We start from the raw sequence: 23181 nt of genomic DNA, 5'->3' as shown, positions 1-23181 counted from the left end.
ACAATACTTACACTGTTTTATACTTTCGATGTTGAACGTTGTTATCTATACTTCTCGTACATAAAGCATTTGAGAGTCAGAATCCACATATCGAAGCTAACCATAACCCTATTTCTACTGCTCTCGTAAAGACCAATAACCGCATTTTCCATTCGGCTGCCTCTCCCGAACTGGGCAATTTCCAGCTGACACGCACAGGCCGTACAGCTCCCAGCCGCAGCCAAGTATACACACAGCGACAGACCCCACCTGATTTTCGAGCTGCCCGCCACGCGCGTCTTCTATGTCAATTGCTGCGATTACCCACCACCGTGACGCATCGCGAGTTCAATAGTCAAGGGCAGGGGCTAATCCCAGTCACGGCAGCCACCAACGATCGCGCCTGTAATCCAATATCTCCGACTTCCCCGCCCGCCTTTGTTCGACTTCGTTCGAGCACTACAACCCCGCAGATGAGCACAACAATCAGTTCGCGATAACTTCAATATGGATGCGCTGCTCGGTGGCCTGGGTCTGAGCCTGGGCGGCGCACAACAACCGAAACCTACGTGTGGTTCCATCTTTGAGCTCCAGGACAAGCTGCGAACTGCTCTTCAAGGGCATGTAACCGAAACCCGCGCCGACTTCATCGCAGAGACATTCCAGATCCGGTCGAATGCCGTCTTCGAGATCCCCGTCAATGAAAACGAGAACGAAGCTTCGGAGAACGCGTCAAGCATCGATCCATCGCTTGGAGAAGGGGTGCGCGCCAGTGGTGGGCCTACAGTTATTGGCAGTGATGGACAACCCGCGCGTCGAGTCAATGCTAATGACGCTGTCATCCATCAACCGGCAGACGACAATGCGGTTCAGAAGCTTGTGGCTAGCCATCTCACCACATCGCTAGGTCAGATTGATGGGAGTCAGTGGGTAGTACGGGCTGTTGCACGGACCGATCAGGGCTGGACTTTCAGCTTCATTTGCAAGGACTCATGGCAGTCATGGAGTCGGCAAGCTACGAAGACCCCCGCCAAGACCGTTATCAGTGAATGGAGCGAGAAGGGTGGACAGGATCCTATCCATCTTTGTATGTTTTTCTTTGAGATGGATACCATATGCATAACTGCTAACAATATACCCTATAGCTCGACCAGCTTTCGATTGCAGAGGGTGCTTGAAGATATCCTTTCTCAAGTCATCGCGGACCATCGAGGTTAAGTACGAACACTCACCGCTTCACAAGACTGTTGGACAACTGATTGAGCTTCTTGCTCCTCCGCCAGTTGCTCCTGTCGTAAAGACACCAGAAAATAAACCGAAAGAACCCAGAGCCCCAAGGCTATGCAAAGGGCCAAGAGCGCCAAAGGAAACCAAGGCAAAAACACCACGATCGAGGAAGAGAGCTGTAGGAGAGGATGGTCTTCCAGTGGAGGATTCATCACAGCCAAAGAAGCGGCGAAAGAAGAAGGACTCTACGGCCCCAGCTGGTCCGGTTGGCGACCCTTCTGAGCGACAGCTCTACAACAATGAAGTCTACGGTGCTAACAATGCTCAGCCGAACGGAGACTACGCCGATCCGGCGCCCCCGGTCTTCAACCTCCCACCAGGCGAGCTGGAGAGAAGGCGGGATGTTGCTAACAAATTACTTACTGATGCTGGAATTGACCCACAGACCTTGTCGACTGAGCAGTTTAACATCTTTGCAAATCAGTCGCCAGATTTGCAGAAGGATTCACTGGCTATGCTTGTGCAGTATGGTGCGGAGAGACTGCGAATTGTACATCCTACCAAGGACGGGGCAAATTCAGAGCAAAGCACACCATCCCAGAGCCCTCCAGTGCAGGTGCCAGCTTTAAGGACGCCCAAAAAGATGTCGCGGAAAAAGAAGTCGGAGGCAGAGCTCCAGCCAGAGAAGCCTGTTGCACCCGTTACCCCTATTGCACATGTCTATTCCGGTGCGGTGGAAGGCAAGAAACCCCCACGTGGTGTGTGTGACAACTGCCGGACTCACAAGCCACCCAAAGACTCCAAGGTAAGATATCTTCTAGAACGAGTAGAACCGGAGAGGCTAACACATGTTATAGTGCGACAAAGCGCGACCTGTGTGTCAAAATTGTCGCGCCAAAGGTTGGTTGTGCCACTATTCCCACAGAATACGGGGCAAGGAGTCGAATGTCGGTCCAGAGGCATTGGCTGTACCAAGTGTACCAGAGCCAGCCCCCGTTGCTATCTCAGACGATGAACCTGAAGATTTAGGGTCACCTGGATTTCACACCGAGCCTGCCGAAGACCACCAAGCCTCCCAAGAGCTTTCGCCAGACTCAATTGAAGAAGCGCCAGAACCAGTGGCTCATGACTTCCCTCATCAAATCGAATCACCCTCCGATACCTTCTCTCAAGCTCACGGGTTATATCACCACTCTTCAGGGCTAACCTTCCCTCAAACTTCCACAACCGATACAGAACTAGCACAGCCAAGCATAACCACGGCACCTGTGGAACCTGCCCCAATGGAGTATATCACTCCTCCGGTACTAGAACCTGTTGCTCCGACTATACCTGAGTTTACATATCCGGAAAATCACAACACAATGCCCCAGCCGCAGCACACGAGGGTGGTAGAACCACCCACGAGGCCGAGAAGAAGCCTGCCAACTAGCCAGCCCTCTCATCACAGCAACACTCATACCGCTAGTCACAGCAATCAGACAAGCCAAACAAGTGCTTGGTCTGCTCCTGCTCCTGCTCCTGCTCCAGCTCCAGCTCCAGCTACAGCGATGCCAACCCGGACTTCACCAAGACAGCATAGAAGTAAGAGGTCTGCTCCAGTTTCCCAAGGTTATGACGACCTGCGACAACAGCAACCGTCTGCTTGGACCAGTGCCAACCGTCCTGCGGCCACACAGCCTGCTCAAGCTGCACACACTTCTCCCTACCAGTCGGCGGCACAGCTTTCTCGAGCCAAGAGTCGGCAGAGCAACCGATCTCAGACCCCTGTGAACAATGCCTCGCGCCAGCCTCAGCCGACGCAGTCAGTGACAAATACCTCGGGTTACTCTGCTACTCAGTCCTCACAACAGACAACTCAGCCAGATTCGATGTCAACCTCGACACAAGGCTACAACTACAACCAGTACTCGAACACTGCCAGCGCAAGTGCTTCAAGAGCCGATTCGTCTAATGACCGCATAGGCTACCAGCCCTATTCCAGCACACCGGCAGCGCCAAGTACGAACACGACCTCCTTCTCCAACTTTGACAAGGCGCTCGAGAATTATAACCGAACAAACCACATGACCTCATCAACCAGTTATTCGACACCGGTATCCCAAAATGTAGCCTCCTCTTACACCACAACGGCAGATGCCACACCCAGCGCTTCCCAATGGGGAACTACTTCGACTTCTCAGACCCGGAACTCTCACAACTACAACACCAATCAATCTGCTTCCAGCAACAACTCTTACACCCAACAATCCCAGGCAGTTCAGGGGTTTAACATGCGTCCTCAGCCGCCGACAATGCAGACTAGGAGCTCAACGGCGACGTATGCGCAGCAATCTCAGCAGCATCACCAGCAGCAGGCACAGCGTCATCAGCAGCAACAGCAGCACACCCAACAACCGCAACAACAAACCCAGCAGCATCAACAGCAGAGTTATAATACGTACTCTAACCAACCGCAGCAGCATACGAGTAACAATCAGCAGCAGAATTGGTATGGTTTTCAAAGTGGGAATAATGCCTCGTCGGCGTACAGCTCTGCGACTGCGGCGGCGGCTGGTGGGAGCGGGGGTTACTCGGGAAGTGGGGGGAGTCATGCTCATGGGGGAGGTCATGGGGGAGAAAGTCATGGGCAACAGCATCGGTCGATGAATTTGTCGAGTCATACTTATAGCAGTATTGATGGGGGGGAGCAGGCGTTGTATGATTTGTTGAGAAATAATCCTACAGGGTAGGGGGGTTGATAGTGTGGATGGGTTTCTGGCTTGATTCTACATTTCCAAACACGAAAAGCCGGTGAGATGGATGGGAAAAGGGGTTATGTATATGTAATTATTGATGCGGGAGACGCACAAGTACATGGTATTTGCTTTTTGGGGGGGGTTGTGGGATGTGTGGGGGAGAAGGAGGGAAGAGGGATGGGATACGGTGCGTTATACTATGGACAATGGCTTTGGCATTGCGTTGCTTGTTGCGGATATCACATTGCTTGTTGCGGTCGGTTGGATTTTAGACGGTGTTATTGCAAGAGCGGAATACCCGGCCGAGGGGAATAGAGTAGCTATTATAGCTCGGAGTAAATACGATGAGTTACATTACTTTGGTACTCGATTGTAGTTTGGAGGTGTGTGGGTGTTGGGAATCGTGACTGTGGGGTGATGGATGGGAGGCAATGGGGAGGTAATGAGAGGTGAGTTGATGGGGGTGATGCCAAGATTTTGTTGACACACAGTCCGGTGAAACTGAGCAACCAGGCAACAAGAAAACTATTGGTTTGCGGGTGGTTTTGGAGTGATTGAAGCATCCAAGGCAAGCAGACAGTATTGGTATTTGGTTTGAGATTGCGGTTTTAGTTCGGATTGCCAAGGGCTGTGTTCGAGACGTAGTGAGGATCTTCTAGGAATTAAAATGCTCATGGACCACAGACACAACTGCCACTCCTGGTAGCATTAGCCTCGGATGAAGAATTCCCAGGCTAAGACTCTCAAAAGGGAAGGCAGAAAATAGGTAGTAAGCCGCCACGGTACTGCATGGAAACATGGTTGTCCTACCTCTCTCCCCGAGCTCGAGGATGTTGGTCAGATCGAGTACAATTCAGTATTGCCATCAAAGCACAACAGCAGAGATCGCGGCCTGGACTCACTGCAATATCCATTCTTGTAGACGCAATTGCCCTAAAGTTCATCATCCTCATCTCAAAGACAATCTCTGATAACCTCGTTCTGAACGAAAGGATAAAACTTTGCTCTGTCAACCAAAACCCACAAAGATACAGGGCAGCTTCTTACTCCTTAAAAGAACCTTTTTATCTCATACCACCTCCAAGTCCCCCTTAGAAGCTGATCAAGCGCCCCATCCATCGCCTCCCAAGCCCCTGATCTTCTGCCGTAGCCTCCATTTCTATCTGCGCCACCACCACCAAAAACAACCTCTATTTCCTGCATCAACCACCACATACGACCATAACCAACTGAAAGCTCGGGATCCCGTCCGCTCTCCCCTAGATAAGCAGTTGAGTGCCGAACTAGTACTCAGGTGGGTGACCACTGGGGAATCCTCGGTGTTGTATGTTTTTGCCGAATTTTTGAACCCCACTGGCAGATCTGGGCACCCCCGAGCCAAGCCCTGCCTGTTAGAGGGAAAGAGGGCTTGGAGAAGACATATATTTACCCTAAAGCTGCAGCAGATGGGGCAGTATTCTATGTACAGGGAGGGGTGAGTAAGTTGGTGGTCAGGAAGGAGGATTGATGAGAGAAAGTGTTAACTGAGGTGTCATGGCGAAGCTGGGTGTTAAAGGATGTGGGAGAGGTATGCTATGTGAGATGAGATTTGTGAGTGTTCCAAACTTGCCACCCCGGAATACTCTCGATATTGTGCACCCGTATCATACATAAGATTTTTTGTATGTCTTACTTTATGAGCTTATTGAATATCATTTAACGTGCGTGATAAGCGAGCGCCGCTCTTTTCGACGCGACCTGACCCTCCACCTTCAACAATCCATTTCTCAACCAAAAACCATGTCTTCTACCTCTAACGAAGCTAGAGTAATTCTGGCCGCTGCGGCTTGGAGGGTCACTTACTATACAAGAGGCACAGGATCTACTGGATCAGAAGGCTGTGGGTGAGCAGGTAGCCCAGGAAATACGACAAAGTGGTGGTGGTACAGGGGGGTCTCGTACGAAGATTCGGTGCTGTAGCGTGTGCGGTAAGCCTGGCCATAATGCACGTACATGCCAGGAGGCTGCAGAATCATCTGATTCATCTGTTTCCGATTCAGTTATAGTTATTTCCTAGTGTTGTGGTTGTGTAATTGAGGATAGCTGTGGTAGGGTGGTAGAAAGTGCGGCGCTCACTTGTCTGCGGTGTTCGCTTATCACGCACGTTATGGGATTCTGCCTACAGCCTTATTTTCTAACTCGTTTATTTCAACTCTGCCTTCTTCTCTAAGATATTCACACCAAAACTCACACAGTCTCTGTCAGCTGGTCTGCGGGAGGGGATTCTCTGTTGCTAGAAGCTTTTGAAGTCGAACAGCGAAGTTCCCATATTGCTATGAGGGGTATCTAGGTTTACTCCGTTATGTCTGTGAAAGTTGACTTGTTGTTTTGTAATCCTGTATGGGAAATGCGGTGGGATCCAAAGGTAGAGCGAAATATGAATGGAGCCAGAACCCAAAGGGGTTAAGGCACCAATTCTCCTCGAAAGGGGCACTGTTAGTGATTGGAACCAATCAGATGTGTTGTGGCTTGCTTCTCGGATAACATCCGATTCAGTCATGGGCGTTGGCGTGATTTTTCGAGAAATCAGTGGCATAGTGCTCAAGACTACAACAATATATATATAACCTGGAGAGAAGCTTTTCGATGTCAAATCTTTTACTTACTACCGATAAGCTGAGGCTGACTGTGCTCACGTCCTCCTCCAAAGAAGTACGAAACAAACCGGGTTCCGTTGCGATACATGTCAAGCATGACATCAGACTTCACCTACGAGAATGTCCTCCTGCCCAATCCCTCCCACTACATCCGCCTCCTCCACCTCCACCCTCCTTCACCTCTAGTCCCCGGTGATGCCTTTTCATCTCCCCTCCACTGCTCCATCTCTGTCTGCTCCATCGACCAACCCACCCCTTACCACGCCATCTCCTACACATGGGGTCCTCCAAACAACGAGCGTCACTATCTCCAAGTTCATCATCATAACAACCCCGACTCACCATCCCAGCAACTCCCCATCACCACCTCCCTCGACACTGCCCTCCGCCATCTTCGCCAACTCGCCTCAGGGAAAGTAGCCACGCTCTGGATCGACCAAATCTGTATCAGCCAAGCCGATAACGCCTGGGAAGAAAAGTCGAAGCAGGTCGGGATAATGCACATGATCTACTCATCCGCCGAGCAGGTGCGTGTGTGGCTGGGGCCGGCAGAAAATGGGTCAAACGAGGTGATGGAAATGTGGGAAGAAGTCGGCAGGAAATGCGAACAAGAAGTCAATCTAGCCAGCTACTTCTCCTCCAACCTGAGTGCCATCCACTCGCTTATCGACCATGTGAACAATCGGACTCCGGACGATCCAGTTACCCAGCGAATTCAGAGGTACATGGACTGGGCGGCGCCGCGAATGAAGCCCTACCTGAAGGGGATGACGGTCATGTTTTCCCGGCCGTGGTTTCGTCGCGTTTGGGTGATTCAGGAGTTTGCCCTTGCGGCAAACACGGTGTTTGTTTGTGGGCTGAAGTTCACACAGGCGCAGTATCCGGCGTGGGTGCTGAACATGTTTTCTCACTGCAGAAGCCGGATCTGGCCGGGTGGCTTGACAGAGGATGACTTTGAGGTTTCGAATAAGTTATGGAATCCAGCGTTCGACACGTTGTTCACGATCAGGAAACGGAGACAGGATCATGATAATGCGGTGAAACGAGGTCTGCTGGGTAAAAACGAAAGCCCGCCACCAGGTCCGGGTGCTGGAGATTATTTGTTTGATCTCCTGGTCAGGACTTCGAGTGACCAGAGGATGGAGGCTACCGATCTGCGAGATAGAATCTACGCGTTGCTCGGCGTGGCGGTCGATCGAGAGAAGCTGGAACGGTTGGGATTAAAGCCAAATTATCAGAAGCGTAACTTCGAGGAGGTCCTACTGGCTACCGCTCGGGCTATCATACTCCGCGGGGAAGTGCAGATACTGTCCTTTTCCCAGTTTCCCAAGCAGCACACCCTTCCCTCCTGGGTACCTGAATGGAGACCTGGCCTGGCAACTCCATATTTCCACTACAGCAACAGGTCGCTAGCCCGTCTTCCCCCCATGTTTACCGCGTCTGGAAGCTCAAAATCCGCAGTTATCCAAATGGATAACCCGGCCATCATCGGCCTGCGCGGTTGTCGAATCGATATCGTCGAGGACACATCCGACCCTTGGGCACAAACCGAGTGGGGCATAAGCAATAACTCCTCCTACCTCACCTTCCTCCGACAAGTCCAAGCCCTTTGCAATCGATCTGCTGTCAAAGAACAGAATATTTATCCCTCCGAGCCACGCCGGGCGGAGGCATTCTGGCGAGTTCCCGTTGCAGACTGCGAGATCTCCCCAAACGGCCTAGCCCGCGCCACCACTGCGCAGTCAGCCGAGATGTATGCCTACTGTCTAGAATCATGCGAGCTGTTTGAGTCCGTCTCCCCGTCTCAATGGGATTCAAAGACTGCAGCTAGGCACAAGGAGCTCCGCCCGGGACGTGTGTACTCTACGTGTCTGGGAAGGACAGCCAACAAGAGGCCATTTCTCACGGAGAGAGGGTATGTTGGCCTCGGACCACTTTCCACGCGAGCTGGAGATATTGTCGTCACTTTTTCTGGGGCACCGATCGTGTACCTTGTTCGATCGACGGCACGCGAGGGACATTTTGAATTTCTTGGTGATGGCTACTGTGATGGGGTCATGGATGGAGAAGCGTGGGATGAAACAAAGGCTGAGACCTTCTTTCTTGTCTGATTCATGCTGTGTTTTGAACAGAGAGGTTGGGTGAACAAAAAGAAATTCTTGAATATCCCAAAAAATGTATAACATACAACACCGAGGATTCCCCAGTGGTCACCCACCTGAGTACTAGTTCGGCACTCAACTGCTTATCTAGGGGAGAGCGGACGGGATCCCGAGCTTTCAGTTGGTTATGGTCGTATGTGACCACTAACTCCCGAAAATGTTATTATATCGACCATAACAACGCTACAAAGAGGGCTTCATGATGAGTTACACACCGCCATATCCTGTCTCCAAACTTTTCAACGCTCAAGCAGCGTAGTAAAGTGGAGGTAAGTAACTAGAAAGCGTTGCATTCAAAGTGGGTGAGAAGAAAAGCAAGGGTGCGACTGGGTCAGCTTGATGTTGAAGATGTTCTTTGCTGCTTATGTAACTGACTACGTTGTCCGGACAAGCGCACACGTCTGTTTACTTCCCCCTTTTTCCTGAAATCCCACTAGACACCACAGACACCACACACATTTATTTACATCAAGACAGACTCACTCATTTTTTGCAACTTACTTCAACATGACATATCACAAGTGACAAAACACAATCAGAGAAAGTTCGCTTCTCATTCTTGTCAAACGCACCGCTTTTGCTTAACCCCTCCATCCGCCTATCTACACAATCTCTACCAAATCCCTCTCATCTCCACCCTTCCAAATTCCCAAATCAAATAGTATCCCTACCTACCATCAAATAGCATCCCCATACACCTCAATCTCAACCTCTTCTCCTTTCTCCCCATTTTTCCCCTCCACCTCCCCTACCACCTTACAATCACACCCCACCCTCCGTCTGAACTCCCCCTGCTCCAACCCCTCCAACTCCCTCAGCGCCTTCTTCGCCGCCCCAATCTTGGAATACCTCGCACTATGCGCCACCGCATGCGCCAGCTTCTGCCCATGCACCATCACCGCACAAACAACCTGCTTTTTCCCCATCATACCCCCCTCCTCATCATTATCAACCATAATCTCCCTCGTCAGCAACCGCCACTCTTGACACCGAAACCGATGCTGCATCTCATGACCCAGAAATGTCACGGGGTGTTTATTGGCAAACGTGTCATACAGCCTCATGTCCTCAAACCAGAACTGGATGTGCTTGTCAAAGAAATCCTGGACGGTTTGGTAGTCGTAGGAGGAGTCGACGAATATGGCGCCGACGTAAGCTTCGATCGTGTCTGGGAGGCACTTCGGAGGGCGGGAGCAGTCCACCCAAAAGTCTCTCGCAAATTCAGACTCTGACTTGTCTTCTTGTACGGCAGCGACTTTCGCAGCGGCGAGCGCCTCCTCAATTTCTGTGACGTACGACGCGATTTCGGACTGGACCGCAGGCGAGCTGTGCTGGAGAGATCGGTGGAAGCCAATGTAGACTGCGAGACAGCCCAAGAACTGGTTGGAGACCATGGCCATCTTGTGTTCGGTCAGCCACTGGGGGTCGGTCCCTGGGAAGCGATGGAAGAGATGGTCAATGCATGCCATGTCCAACAAAGCGTCGCCAAGGAACTCAAGACGTTGGTAGCTGGGAAGCTTCTCCCACGAGGTTGGGTAAGTCGGGTGCTGGAACGCGCTCCTCAGCAGACGGGGATATTGAAATCGATAACCCATCCTCTTGTGAAACTTTTCGGCCATGTCTTCCTGCACGCTGTTTGTTGGCATAGTCTGCCACGCAGGTTTCTTGTACACTGCGTAGTAGTCAGACCATGTCTGCATCGTATGGTTCTTGTCATTCACCATTCTCGTCACTGCTTGAATGGCCATGTCAAAGTTGCCAGCTTCCTGTGCAGTAAGGTAGGCGGCGCCGATGATGGCCTCGCAGACATCGGCAATAGACTTGTCGGCCAAGACATGCTTCTTCCTGATGTCCTTTCGTTTGCCGCGCTTGAGAGTTAAGCCCTCTGGGTACCAAGTGCGGCGGTTGAAGGCCATGGATCGAATGTACTCTTCTAGCTTGACCTCAAGTGCGTTGTTGAAGAGGTTCCGGTTGCAAATCAAGACCATGCGCTCGACGTGGTACTCAAACTCGTCCTTGTCAGGGATGAGGGTGTAGATGGCAATTGTGGTGGCCATTTTGAGGAAAGCATCGCCCAAAAACTCCAGTCTCTCGTAATTGTTGCCCATGCCGCGCTGGAAACTTACCTGCTCAACATCCTGTTCATCAGTGTTGTCGCTGTCCTTGGTGAAGGCTTCAAGCGCCAAGTCTGGCCTGATATTCAACCCCAGCATGTTGCACGCATCCAAGGCAACCAAGTTGGAATCGACACGGTGAATGATGGCAGGAAAGTTGTAGGCCATAGCCACAACCTGAACTGGAAGCTGCAGTCTGTTAGCGTTGCAATATCCGACTCAAAAAATGGGAACCTTACTGGTGAGATCTTTAATGGTTCTAAAACCAAGAAGCACTGCTTTGGTTCCAAGTCTTCGCCCTCCAGACTGTCATCCAAAAGGTTACGCTGGGTAGACAATAGTTCAGCCTCCACCACTGCTTGGTCGCCCCGGCTCTTGAACTTGGCTCGGGACTTGGACCACAGACTGTTGCTGTAGTTCAGAATGTCATGCGCGTCACACGTCGTCCTCCAAGCCCTGTGGCCGGGGGCGACAATGCCTTCGGGCACAGAGTCTGTAGGTTTCATATCGTGGCGGCGTCCACGAAGGTAGAATTTGCGAGCACCATCCCAGGGGTCCCAGACGTATTTGTGCTCAAAGAAGTCATCCGGTTCGTCAAAGTTGTAAGTAACGATGTTATTTTCTTGGACGTATTTGACGGTGTCCCAATCGATAAGCTCGTCTGATGCCGGCGCGGAAAAGTCGAAGGAGTGGTCTTTGCAAGTCGGAGCCAGAAAATAAGGCAAGTCCAAAAATGTCGCCTCGTACTCCTTGCTGAAAACATCCTTGAATATCGAGAGAGTGAAGGCGGTCAAGCTGGTTAGCTCCGCTTCATCCACCTCAATGGGTTCACCTGCCAGTACGGAATTGACGATTGAGGAACGAGACTTTCCAAAATAGATAGGGAACGAAGCAACTTGAGGAATCCGTCTTCGTGTGAGCAGCAACAGTGGTAATGACGGTCTGCCAAGTGACTCTGGACTTTCCAAAGTCAGGGCCGTTACAAAGAGCTCGGTGGGCTCGCCGAGAGTTGACCAGACCTCCGGCTTCATGCGCATGCCATACTCTTCCCTCTTCTTGGAACTGATGGCAAGACGGGCATTACGCATGGCGGGGAGCTGTTTGGTAAGAGTTGGTCGAAGGTGAGCGTCCAAATAGTTGCCCCGAACAAGCTGAAGACACATCTCAAAGGCCGCTGAACACTTGGCTACTGCCTTGCTGCCGTGCACTTTTCCGATTGCAGATCTGATCGGAGATGCATCCGGTAAGATGACTTCACACTGAAACCCGCCCTCGGTGGTATTGACCGTGTATTCCGGTGTTAGGTTCGTTTCTGGCGGGTGTGGGAGTGATGACACAAAGTTGGCAAGACAGATGAGACTCTGCTTGTAGTTCAACTTTGCCCCAGTCTCCGGAACAGTGTACTGTCGTTGGCCTTTCTCTTTCCTCAGAAAGTAGTCCATTTTGAAGTTGTTTCCGGTCAGCTTTCGCGTGTCCGGCATCGCCTCGCAAAACTTCCTGAGTCCGTCTTCGCTCTGCTTGAGCTGTTTCATCTTTTGCAATTGCTCGGAGTTACCTCTCTCAATCATGTGGATGTAGGTCGACTTTTCTTGACGAGCGCGCCCACGAGATTGGATATACTGAATCAACGTGTCATACAAGTCGAACCTGATGATGATGTTGCAATCAGGAATATCAAGGCCCTCCTCCGCGACCGAGGTGGCAAAGATGCAGTTGAGCTCTCCTTTCTTGAATTTGATGATGGTCAGGACCTGATCGCGGTAGCTAGTCTTGGAGCTCTCCCAGCTGGAATCATTTCTCCCGCCGCCAATCTGTTCACTAGAGTTAGAGAAATTGATATTTTCTAGAGGGGTCAACTTACAAGAATACCTGGCTCAAGACCAGGAATTTTGAGTTCCGGCTGTTTGAGGAGATCAACGAGAATGTTTGCTGTGTTTCTCTGCTTCACAAAGACGATGCATCGTCTCATAAGATCCTGACTGCTGAACTGATCATGAAGAGTCTTCCAGAGCTCGATGATCTTGGAGGAGAATAGCCGAGTGTCCAGAATAGGCTGTTCAAATTCATGATTTTTCACAAGCTCGTGAGCCTCCCGCACCCTGTTCTTGTCAAGACCCATGAGTTGGCTGAAGGCTCCTTGGCGAAGCAGACTTCGCTCCGCTTGGGTCTCGAGTTTGGCAATGTCCTCTTGGTTGAAGAAGAGTTGCCAGTACCGGTCAGCACACCATGGCCCCAGTTCAGCTGTTGCTTGTAAGGTGAAAACAAACGCCTTTGTGAAGTGATCATGGTTCCCAACCAGAGCCTTGATGGACTGGTGAAGAGGGGTCGTCCACTGCCGAGGCCTTCTGTCGTACTCCAGAACTATCTCCTCTTTTGGACGACTGATGGTATGTTGAATGATGGTTGGGTCAGAAACTGTGGCGATCTGGCTGTGAAGCAAACCCTCGAGCTCAGCGGCAGCAATTCTTGGATCAATCTGGGCATCAACAGGAGAGGCGGTCATTCCCAAGATGCGCGGCCGTGCTTCATTGTCCTCATTTTGGATGTAGAAGTCTTTGATGATCCGGGCATAGGGGTGGTTTTTCTTGGTATGATGGCACTCATCAAATATCAAGAGATTGATCTGGTCCATGCGGATGTATGAATGGTGGAGGCATTGGTAGAGAATCTCCGAGGTGCAGACAATGGCCATATTCTCCCGGAATGTGGTCTCCCAAAACTCCGCTGACGATCGATCTAGCATCTGTCCGCAAAACTTGGCTACCGAGTAGTCCAGGTTGCACGTCAGGACTGCATGCTGCTGAAAGACGAGAGCTACTTTGTCCACAAGAAAGAAGGCAATGCGCTTCGGTTGGCCTTGGGATCGGTTCTCGAGCTCGTTTTGTATCGTCCATCTCAGAAGCAAGGCGGCAATGAGCGTTTTTCCCGATCCTGTAACAGAAGTTAGCCCATGTGAGTTCCAAGGAATGTCCAAGTGATAGACATACCGGTGTCCAGCACTGCGATTGTGTTTTGGGTCTTGGCCCGCTCAAAAAGCTCCAGCTGGTAATCTCGCGGGCTCGTGATGATCTTTTTGTTCTCGAACTCGCGCATCAGCCAGTTGGCAGACCTCTCCTCATCCAACACCAGCTTCCCAGCTCCTTTGAACAGGTTCTGCTGGTTCTCCTCTAGCCAAATGTCAAACTTTGCATTGTCTGCTCTCTTCTTCTCGGACATCTTGCGCGGCCCTGGCGGATCGTTGACCTCGAATATCTTGCCTCCACCACTGCCATCGTCCTCGTCTCTGTCGGTGTCAACATCGTCATTCGCCTCACTGCTGGCATCTGGCGAGGTTTGACTTGCAGTGTCTGGGGTTGAACCATACAGACTCAATAGGTCACCCTCAACTAGGCTGCCCGGCGGTGATAGCAGCACACCCGGAGACATCTTCGGCAGCGTTGTGAGAAGGATGGGTAAGGTAGTCGGTTGTGTTGCGAGAAAAGCACGGTGGCGCAGTTAGGTAGATAGGGTAAGAGTGAGAAAAGATACGGGCTGTGAGAGTGTTCGGTGAGTTTTGGGAGAGTGTTTGACGAGAGCCGGTAGTGTTGGCAGATATTGATGGGTTAAAATTGCTCTGTAGACAGAAGGCACAAGAAGGGAGCTTTCCCACTGAAGAAGAAGGTGCGATTGGAGCAGGTGTTTCTGATCAGTTGCGACTTCCCGGAGCAGGCAAAAGAAATATAATAAAATTGAAAAAAGGCGGCACCCGAAAAACGCTCTAGAAAGTTGAACAGATCAGTTGATTGCTGCGAAAGATGTGGTCTCTGAGTCTGGAGCTATCAGCTTCTGCAACTATCCGCAGGCTTCCGCGTAGAGCAACAAACCTCGATTTCGACCGATCACGAAGCTCAATTCTGTGAGACGGGAAACCTGTGAATGTGACCAAGTTTATTAAGGCTCAAATCCTAACTGAGAAAGCTGTGTGTTTTGACGCTGTCCCCTTTATGGGCTTAGCCTCTCCAACTGCCACTTCTTGCTCCCATCCTCACACTCGACAAGGTCATATACAAACCGATCGTGCAACCGGCTCTGCCTCCCCTGCCAGAACTCCACTCGCTCTGGAATAATTCTGAGGCCGCCCCAGAATGGAGGAACTGGAATTTTCTCGGCACCCTCGAACTTCTTCTCTGTCTCCTTGACCCATCCCTCCAACTGTGACCGCCCGTCATCACCCTCCTTGCTCGCATCGGGCTTCAGCACTGAACTCTGCTGACTAGCCCACGCACCAATGCGACTACCTCTTGCTCTGGTGTCGTAATAGACTTGACTTTCCTCTGACGCAAGTCTCTCTGCTCTTCCCTCTACTCTGACCTGCCTCTCCAAGGGCTCCCACCAAAACACAAGAGAGGCCCATGGATTGCCTGTACTCTTCCCATCTGCGGTGCCAAACAAATCCCTAGCCTTACCGCTGGTTCCAAAGTTGCTGTAAATGACAAATCCCTTGTGATCAAGCTCCTTCATGTATACCACACGAGAGGAGACACGGCCAGAGGGAAGCTGGGCAGTGGATAATGTGCATGTCTCTGGGTGAAAAACACCGGCCTCGGGAAGCGAGGCTTGCTGGAACCATGTGTGGAATTGTGTGATAGGGCTCTCCGGGTCGACGTCAGTCCTCTTGAGACCACCTTGGCGCTCAGCTTTCAAGAACTGGGCGGCCTGTCCAGGAGGAAGTGTAGGGCCTGAATCCAGTAGTGCTGGTGTCCCGGTGGGGGCGACTATATGGCGTGTTAGATATTTTCTCGTTTCCAAAAGCGCCGGGTGTCAAACATACATATGAGCTTGTCGTCTTGCTTGGGATGAAGCGCCATTCTGCTGTTGCTTGAGCTGATCAAACGGGTTCCTCTGGCAAACACGGAAAGAGAGGGCAAGCGACGGGGGCTGACGCGCATGGGCGGTGTTATAGGCAGAGTGCTCTTGGAAAACCTGATGGTCTGATGCATCACCAAAGAAGTTAGTCGATGGTTGAAGAAGGTCGCCATTGTGCCGTCAGTCGCCCCACTTACCGATCGAGGCAGCAGCAGCCCACATGACGGATCTGTCAGTCAATAATCATGTTTTGATGAGAGGACTTTTCTTGGAGCAGGTGAATCTTGTGATAACCGCTATAGAACTTCCTCTACTCGCTATGACCGTTACTGCTCCCAGATTTGATCACCAGGAGAGGGCCCCCCAAACAGTGACGTGTCGTTGATTGATTAGATTAGATTACGATAAGATCAAACGAGGGGCAGCTCTATTACAGTTGGGAAGTTTCAAAGTGGGATTGACCGAGCTCAGGGACCCCTGCCAGGATTTCCAGGTTCTCCAAGTGCCCCTCCCTCCACATCAAGCGGGCGCCAAAGACAACACCAGCATCCACCAGCACCGACCGAGAAACTAAAGATCTTTGAAAAATACAATTCATTTTCAGACTCTAGGATCGAATAGAAGGCAACCATGGAAACCGAGCCTCGCTCCCTCAAAGCTGTCTTCGCCGACGCCGAAGCCCAGCGCATCGCTCTGGAAACCCAGGCCTTCACTCCCAACTCCCAACAATACACCGACGCCATCTCCTCTGCCATCAAGAACTACCAAGAGTCCCTTCACCTGATATCCCACCTCTCTCTCTTCTCCCCCAACGAATCTCTCGAAGACCTCTCCACCTCCGACCTCCCCCTCCTCCTAATCAACTACCACCTCGCCGAGCTCTCCCAAAAGCTCCCCAACCCCTCCCTTCCCGAGCGCAAAAGAATCCTCACCTCCGCCCGCGATTTCTACGAGCGCTTCCTCCACCTCCTAGACAGCTACTCCCTACTCACCCCCCAATCAGCCAAACTCCTCGAAGCCTATACCTCCTCCCCATCCACCTTTTCAACCGCCAACTCCTCCGACCCAACAGTCCGCCGGAATGCCAAAATCGCAAACTTCCAAACAGAAAAAGCCCTCCGCCAAAAGTTAGAATATCTCCGCGCCCGTCCAGAGTATGGCGCCACAGAAGATGAAGACATCCCCTCGGGAGCAGGCGACGAGGAAGTCGTCCGAGAAGTCCACCTAGCTAACCTAGCTTATCGTGTTCACCTTACCTTCAACGCCCTCGACTCTCTAAATCGGGAAATGGAGATCTTGTCCATGGCACCCCCCCAACCACCTCCATCGGCCCAGCAAAACCAGCAGCAAGCCGAGGATGATAGGCGTAGGCGGGGGATAACCAGCGATGGCAGTTACAACGACAGACTAGACATAATGAACCGTGCTCTTGGAGGGAAAGGAGGACCGATTTTGTCACAGCAGGGGAAGCCACTGCAGCCGTTTACGCTGTTGGCAAACAGGCAGGAGATTGCCAAGGGGGTGTTTAGACCGAGTCATAATCTGCCGACAATGACGATTGATGAGTACCTGGAGGAAGAGAGAAGAAGAGGTGGGATTATTGAGGGGGGAGGGGAGGCAAGTGGGCAGGTGCCGGAGCCGGATGAGGATGATTATGAAAAGGCCGAGAAGGAGATGTATAAGGCTAGGGCGTGGGATGAGTTTGTGGAGGAGAACCCCAGGGGGGCTGGTAATACGATCAACCGTGGTTAGGGTGGTGTAGATAGGGGCGAGGTTGAAGTATGATATGATGTATGGAAAGAAGGTGGTGAGGAATGATAGAATACCCATAGTGCATCCATAGTAGAGCAAAATCATTGCGAAATGTCACCGTTCGTCATGAGGCAGTGTGAATAAAGGGGCTTAAGTAGAGCTGCTGTACTTGAAGTCTGACGATTAGGTGCAGATGACATCTACGGGGGTTGAATTTGCAGCAATAAAGTTATATTTCCAAAGACACCTGTCAAATGTCTAGCCGGTGGTACATACCAATTCTGTGTGTTTCGAGCTCGGACGAAAATAAGTAAAATACCTTCTTTTTGCTCTTTCACTGCACGCCTACCGTTTACTCCTAACGTTTTGTTCAAGAATCATGTCCCAAAACTTCCGCCTCTTCACAGTGCTCTCCTACGTTCATCCTGTTCAACACGAACCCTTTTCAGCGAGCCCCTCGCCCGCGACGGCGTCTATGGTTTCTTCACCATCCACTCCATCGTCCGGTCTATGGAAACCTTATCCAAGATAGGTAACCAGGCATCCAGGTTATTCAGGTCTGCATCATCGTAGCATTGATGTCATGATCGTAGGGGGCAGCATGCCATCACCGCCGGGACTTGATGGCCGAAATGGGAAGAATGCCACCAGACCTATGGAAGGCCGTAAGAGATGGCACATACAGTTAGCCCGCCTAGGTATTCACGCTGGGATCATCTAGGTATACAGCAAGTGGCCCCGCTCGCTCGCGCTCCTCAACGCCCCCTCCCACCAGTGACAAAGAGTCGGACAACACCAGTGACGAGGAGAGCAAGCCCCAGTGACTTGGAGATGCCCGACGCCGGTGACGAAGCGTCAAGCAGTTCGAGTACCGAAGATCCAAGCAGCTCTTCCACCAAAGAGTCGGACCAGGACAGCGACGGTGAGAGCAACCATGGCACCGAAGAGTCCGACAACGACGGCGACCACTACCTCGTCTTGAGCATGACGGCTACTCACGCTCGGACAGGAGTTACTAGACTGAGCAGCGCTTGACAGCCATTGTTGTTAACAAAGCTCGGATGGAAAAATCAGAATGACCATGATGGTCTTTTCTCTCATCTATATCCATTTATTGACATGAAAATTATCAAAATCTACATTGTTTAGGTAGAGCCCAAGTAAAGACCGAAACGCCTTGCTCAAGATCGTGACCCTTATTTCAAGTGAATTCATCCCCCTCCTACAGAGGAAAGACAAAGATATTCAGCAGATCTGCTCTTAAAATCATATCCCCCAGCCTAAAAATTCCTTCAGATTACAAAACCCCACATAAACCCCTTAAATATTCAAAGCCCAAAGTTCACATCATCCATATCCTCAAACCCATCCAGCGTCGACGTCCCATCGTCATCATCGTCATCATCCAGACTCATGACATCGTCCACCCCTTTCCCCTTCAAAGAGCCACCCTCCAACCCCGGCTCCTCCACATACTCCTCCAACGCCTGCCCAACAGCCTGATGCCCCGCCGGCCTCTCATACATAGCCTCATTCCACTCCCCATCCTCTCCCTCTGTAAACCGATCCTCGCTCGTCATCTCACTTGGCACAGCCACCACCCTCCTCTTATTATCCGATATAATCCCACCCCACTCGCTCTCCCCAGCCCCAGTCTGCTGAACACTCACACTCCTCGCCACCGTCGCATCATCCAACAACAGCTCTCCGAACCCCAAATCAGATTTACTCACCATCGTAGGCGCGTACCCAACCGTACTGGCCATGTCCGTATCCGTCCCCGCAACCGTGTACCCCGTATGATAACCCGGCCCGGGCTCACTTGGCCCCATCTCCGCCTCGGGAATGACCTCCTGAAAAACACCCCCCGACCCGTCATCTAACCCACCATCCGCCCAAATCGGCAAGTACTTGAGCTCGCTATCCTCAAGATTCAGCAGCAAGTGGTCCGAAAGGAAGAACGAAAACATGTTCTCATCGTGATGCCCCAGCATCCTGGTGGTCAAGTCCTTGAGCGCATAGTGCAACCCGCTGTGGAACTTGAACAGGTCAAACCACCCCGTCCAGACTTGGCGATTGCCACCACCAGCACTCGCAATGTCGCTCAACATTTCCACGGCCTCAGGATGGCGAATCCTCGACATTTCCTTGTTAAATGTGAGCCTGAGCTGCTCTAGATTATCACCATCAACCTTCGTGTTCGCCATCTCCGCAAGAGTCTCGAGCTTCTCGCGCAAACTCCTCCACAAGTACGGCGTGAGAACCTTTTGCGAGGGATCCAGTTTTGAGTACACCAGATGCAAGGGCAAATGGGACTTTGCGGGGATGTAATGCCGTCGTTGAGCTTCCACCAACTCGACCACTTTCTGCGGAAGGCCATCAATCTCGCAACCTTGCGTTTCAGCTGTCATCACTCTGTCCACGTACTCGTGAACGATATGTACCAACCCCCTGGTCAGTCGCTCATAGGCCTCCTTCACCTCAGAATGCCCATACCGATCGATAACTTGTTTCGTCGCCATGAGATGGTCCCATTCAGCGATCCGGGTGGGGAGATAGTTGAAAACGGCATCAGATTTGAGCAACTTGTATTTGCCCGTCATCCTATCAAGAAAAGCCCGGGCGCCGTATTCGACGGGATCAGAAGGGAAGTCGCCGTAGTCATCTCGGGGACGCTGCACCCAGCTTTCTTTAGGAAGACGTGGCGACCGGAGCGCTTTGGCGTAGTCGACGGCAGTTTCGCTGACCAGGATCTTGAAGGCGGCCGTCAAGATACTTGGGATTCTGAGCGCGTAGGCAAGCTCAAACGCTTTTTCGGGACAAATTTCTGTGAACTTTGTGTTTGGAGGAGCACTGAGCCATTGGGTGACCGGGTCAACCTGAGCAAATTCAGTAAGCCTGCCATCAAGATCAACGATAGGGTCATTGATGCTTACCACGACCTGTGGAACCTCCAGAGAGATGGCCACTTGCGCGACGGTCCACATTCTTGCTGCCGAATTCAGCATCAGATCCTTCCCGTTGATCGCCTGCAAAACACGCATGATGCAGACACGATGCCGTATGGGACAATAATCCTCAATTCTTCGCCAAGGGGGGATGTGGCACATCGGAGAACTTTCGTCATCGGGAACAATTCCCGGGCAACTGCTGTCAACTTCCCACGGAGATGCATCAGTAAGGCCTAAATGGCACTATTAGCAACAAGACAGCCACATCTAACGAGGCAACAAAACTCACAGTTCTGACGTCTGCAAATATCATCATGCCCCATTACCATGATGGCGCCAACTGCAGAGTCTGCCATCAGCCGGCTCCGGAAATCAGTATCTTGGAAACATTTGAGGACTGGGTCTGGCGAATAGTGGCCAGCAAGAAACCACAATTTGACCATCTTGGGCAGCCAGAGCTTCGCAGTAAGGTCTGCTAGCTCAGCTCCCTCAACCGGAGGCGTGAAGTCCAGAACATACTTGACACCTTCCGGCAGGTCTTTCACACCTAGGTCAGTAGCCAGTCGGCGACGGAACCGCTCCTGGGCCCGGGGTTTGAACATGTTGTTGATCTTGGCAGAATTGAGAGCGATGAGCGAACCGTAGCTCATACGGAGCTTGAAATCACCCCATCGGCCGCCGTCACAAGTGGTTCCAATGTAGTCTTTTGGAAAGATGATGAAGGCCAAGACGGAGGTATCTTTGCCTTTGGCTGGGGCGAGGTGGCATCTGGTAGCCACGATGTCCATGAAGTTCTGCTGCATGGCATTTCGAGTCGCAGGATGGGGTTGATGCGGTTTTGGGGGCTCCGGTTGGGGCTCACTGAAGGTTACAGCTCTCGGTGATCCAGATTCAGTAGCCATAGGCATATTGTCTTGTGCCGGGGGACTGGGCGTACTCGCCCAGTCGTCGATAAGTTGATCGATAAGTTGTTGTTGCTCCATGACGCTTTTCCGTACGAGGGGATAGGCAGCGAATGCTGATGATGCGAGCCAGCAAGCGATAGAGAATTGGTCCAAGCTAAGTTTGATGCCACGCGAGCTCGCGAGCCGAAGGAAAACTGAAGATCAATATCAAGATGGCGGTCGTCAGCAAAGTTTAAGCTGGTAACTAATTACCCCGCCGCGTTGTCGGTGTGAAAGGAAAGCGCGGGGGAGCTCCTCTGAAAGAACAATGAATGAACTGGAATGGGAACGTGAAGATAGTCGGACATTCCAGCTTTGAGATGGCCCAAAAACTGCAGCGACCTGTTGTCCTCAAATGCGCACTGAAAGGGTATTCGCGGCCTGCTCGTCATGGAGGCTCAACGAAAGAGGGTGCCTCAGCCAGGCAGCAGCCGGGTCCAGCGCCAGTCATATTTGAACATATTAACCATCAAACATACAAATATTCCGCCTCACTCGATTCGCCAACCGAACAACGAGGAGCTGCAGCTACATGCTACACAGCCCCCAACAGCCCTATCAAGCACGTCGAGCTCCCAGCTTCTAATCTGCCGTCGCCGCCCAAGCTCGTCAGTCAATATAACATGGAGCGGAAAGAGTCGCAATGGAAATACTTACAGATACTGTTCTCAAATGCAAGCCCGAAGCCCATATCCATGCAGCACACCACGTCCGCACTCTGACGAGGCTTGCTGATGTTGAAGAATATAGGTCAAGGCGTTGAAGACCTCTCCACTGATACTAGCTTCTTGACCAATCATTGCTCGTTAATTGACTGACACATCCACGTGTTGATGCATCTGCAACGCCAACAACAAAGTGGTTCAATGAACTCTTGAAAGATTGATGTTCCAGTAGACAATGGAATTTGAAGTTCCAAGATTATGATGGCCATTCAAAATTCACTACCCAAGACATGTCTCATCAGACATCACTGCTTGACCACCACTGCCATGCAAACACTAGCTGTTGACCTTCAACTTGACAGCCCCTCACCTCTTGTCAACCGTCAAAACGTACACCATCCAAACCTTCAATGTTGGACGTCATTTCAACTCTAATGTCACTCCTCCTCGCCCAAAAACTCTCCCTCTCTGATTCCATGACATCCTCGCCATGACCGCCGCCCTCATCGCCAATCAGCCCAGTGTAACCCCAAACAACCCGACTTTCCCCTCCTTGCATAACATCTGCGACATTCCCGCCAAAAGCAGAAAGTCCCCAACCCAGAAACACGGTAACCTCCGAGTCATGTCATGTCATCATCATCCCAATGCCCCGCACCTAACCTACCACCTTCAACCTCACCCCCAACAAAACAAAAACACCGTGCCCTGACGGATATCAAAACCGTACACTGCGCCACCTTAGGTAACCAACACCAGCAGCCAAGCTCACCCTGCCCAATCTTATCGCGGGGCAGCAACACTGCTACGCAGCAGCACACTAACACCGACTAGCTAGCCTCATGCAATGCACCTGGTCGCGTGCCACTGTTGCCCCCCTAGGAACCGGGCCTCGAACGTTTGGGCAGCTCAAAAGTAAAGAAAGTAACAGATCAAGGGGGTTTGATCTTTTCTGTCTTCCTCCTTTCGCAAAACAATTCCGTTATCTAGAGAAGCATCATTATTTACCTTCTGTCCCGTTGAAGATCTTTGTTGCTATATCCGTCACGCTACTCTTGACATAACATCATCGCATCCGTCTACTTCACCGCCTTCATACTTCATACCTACCTACCATACCTCTCCAACAACTTCAACATCTTGATAGCTCACCCCCCAAAACTCCATC

The 23181-nt window shown here is 51.5% G+C and overlaps 8 protein-coding genes across 8 annotated transcripts; 5 read left to right on the top strand and 3 right to left on the bottom strand.

The window, feature by feature from the left end:
- Positions 1-486: 486 nt before the first annotated feature.
- On the top strand, positions 487-2235 carry QC762_0092700 (uncharacterized protein; the record flags this gene model as incomplete). The annotated part of the gene is made up of 3 exons (XM_062884077.1): positions 487-1066; positions 1125-2011; positions 2074-2235. The coding sequence occupies 3 exons, from the start codon at positions 487-489 to the stop codon at positions 2233-2235; spliced, it is 1629 nt and encodes a 542-aa protein (XP_062740410.1).
- Positions 2236-2570: 335 nt separating this feature from the next.
- Positions 2571-3938, top strand: QC762_0092690 (uncharacterized protein; the record flags this gene model as incomplete). The annotated part of the gene is made up of 2 exons (XM_062884076.1): positions 2571-2790; positions 2818-3938. 2 exons carry the CDS (start codon positions 2571-2573, stop codon positions 3936-3938), a joined length of 1341 nt encoding a protein of 446 aa, XP_062740409.1.
- A 2728-nt stretch (positions 3939-6666) lies between these two features.
- QC762_606160 (uncharacterized protein) lies at positions 6667-8691 on the top strand (the record flags this gene model as incomplete). Its single annotated transcript, XM_062892308.1, has 1 exon — positions 6667-8691. One exon carries the CDS (start codon positions 6667-6669, stop codon positions 8689-8691), a length of 2025 nt encoding a protein of 674 aa, XP_062740408.1.
- A 619-nt stretch (positions 8692-9310) lies between these two features.
- Positions 9311-14282, bottom strand: dcl1 (Dicer-like protein 1; the record flags this gene model as incomplete). The annotated part of the gene is made up of 4 exons (XM_062892307.1): positions 9311-11045; positions 11096-12667; positions 12718-13787; positions 13844-14282. The coding sequence occupies 4 exons, from the start codon at positions 14280-14282 to the stop codon at positions 9420-9422; spliced, it is 4707 nt and encodes a 1568-aa protein (XP_062740407.1). The 3' UTR covers positions 9311-9419.
- A 555-nt stretch (positions 14283-14837) lies between these two features.
- PDX3 (pyridoxamine-phosphate oxidase) lies at positions 14838-16077 on the bottom strand (the record flags this gene model as incomplete). The annotated part of the gene is made up of 2 exons (XM_062892306.1): positions 15667-16077; positions 14838-15610 (listed from the first exon to the last, which is right to left on the bottom strand). Exons 1-2 carry the CDS (start codon positions 15872-15874, stop codon positions 14838-14840), a joined length of 981 nt encoding a protein of 326 aa, XP_062740406.1. The 5' UTR covers positions 15875-16077.
- Positions 16078-16331: 254 nt separating this feature from the next.
- On the top strand, positions 16332-17453 carry TAP42 (Type 2A phosphatase-associated protein 42; the record flags this gene model as incomplete). Its single annotated transcript, XM_062892305.1, has 1 exon — positions 16332-17453. One exon carries the CDS (start codon positions 16332-16334, stop codon positions 17451-17453), a length of 1122 nt encoding a protein of 373 aa, XP_062740405.1.
- Positions 17454-18509: 1056 nt separating this feature from the next.
- QC762_606120 (uncharacterized protein) lies at positions 18510-22216 on the bottom strand. Its single transcript, XM_062892304.1, has 4 exons — positions 22006-22216; positions 20694-21935; positions 20390-20637; positions 18510-20332 (listed from the first exon to the last, which is right to left on the bottom strand). The coding sequence occupies exons 2-4, from the start codon at positions 21385-21387 to the stop codon at positions 18782-18784; spliced, it is 2493 nt and encodes an 830-aa protein (XP_062740404.1). The 5' UTR covers positions 21388-21935; positions 22006-22216; the 3' UTR covers positions 18510-18781.
- A 34-nt stretch (positions 22217-22250) lies between these two features.
- On the top strand, positions 22251-23077 carry QC762_0092630 (uncharacterized protein; the record flags this gene model as incomplete). Its single annotated transcript, XM_062884075.1, has 2 exons — positions 22251-22758; positions 22848-23077. Exons 1-2 carry the CDS (start codon positions 22644-22646, stop codon positions 23075-23077), a joined length of 345 nt encoding a protein of 114 aa, XP_062740403.1. The 5' UTR covers positions 22251-22643.
- Positions 23078-23181: the final 104 nt, after the last annotated feature.

The sequence above is a fragment of the Podospora pseudocomata genome, chromosome 6, assembly GCF_035222375.1.
Source record: "Podospora pseudocomata strain CBS 415.72m chromosome 6, whole genome shotgun sequence".
Taxonomy (NCBI): Eukaryota; Fungi; Ascomycota; class Sordariomycetes; order Sordariales; family Podosporaceae; genus Podospora; species Podospora pseudocomata.
The sequence above is the reverse complement of the archived record's forward strand: the minus strand, read 5'-3'. Positions and strand labels throughout refer to the sequence as shown.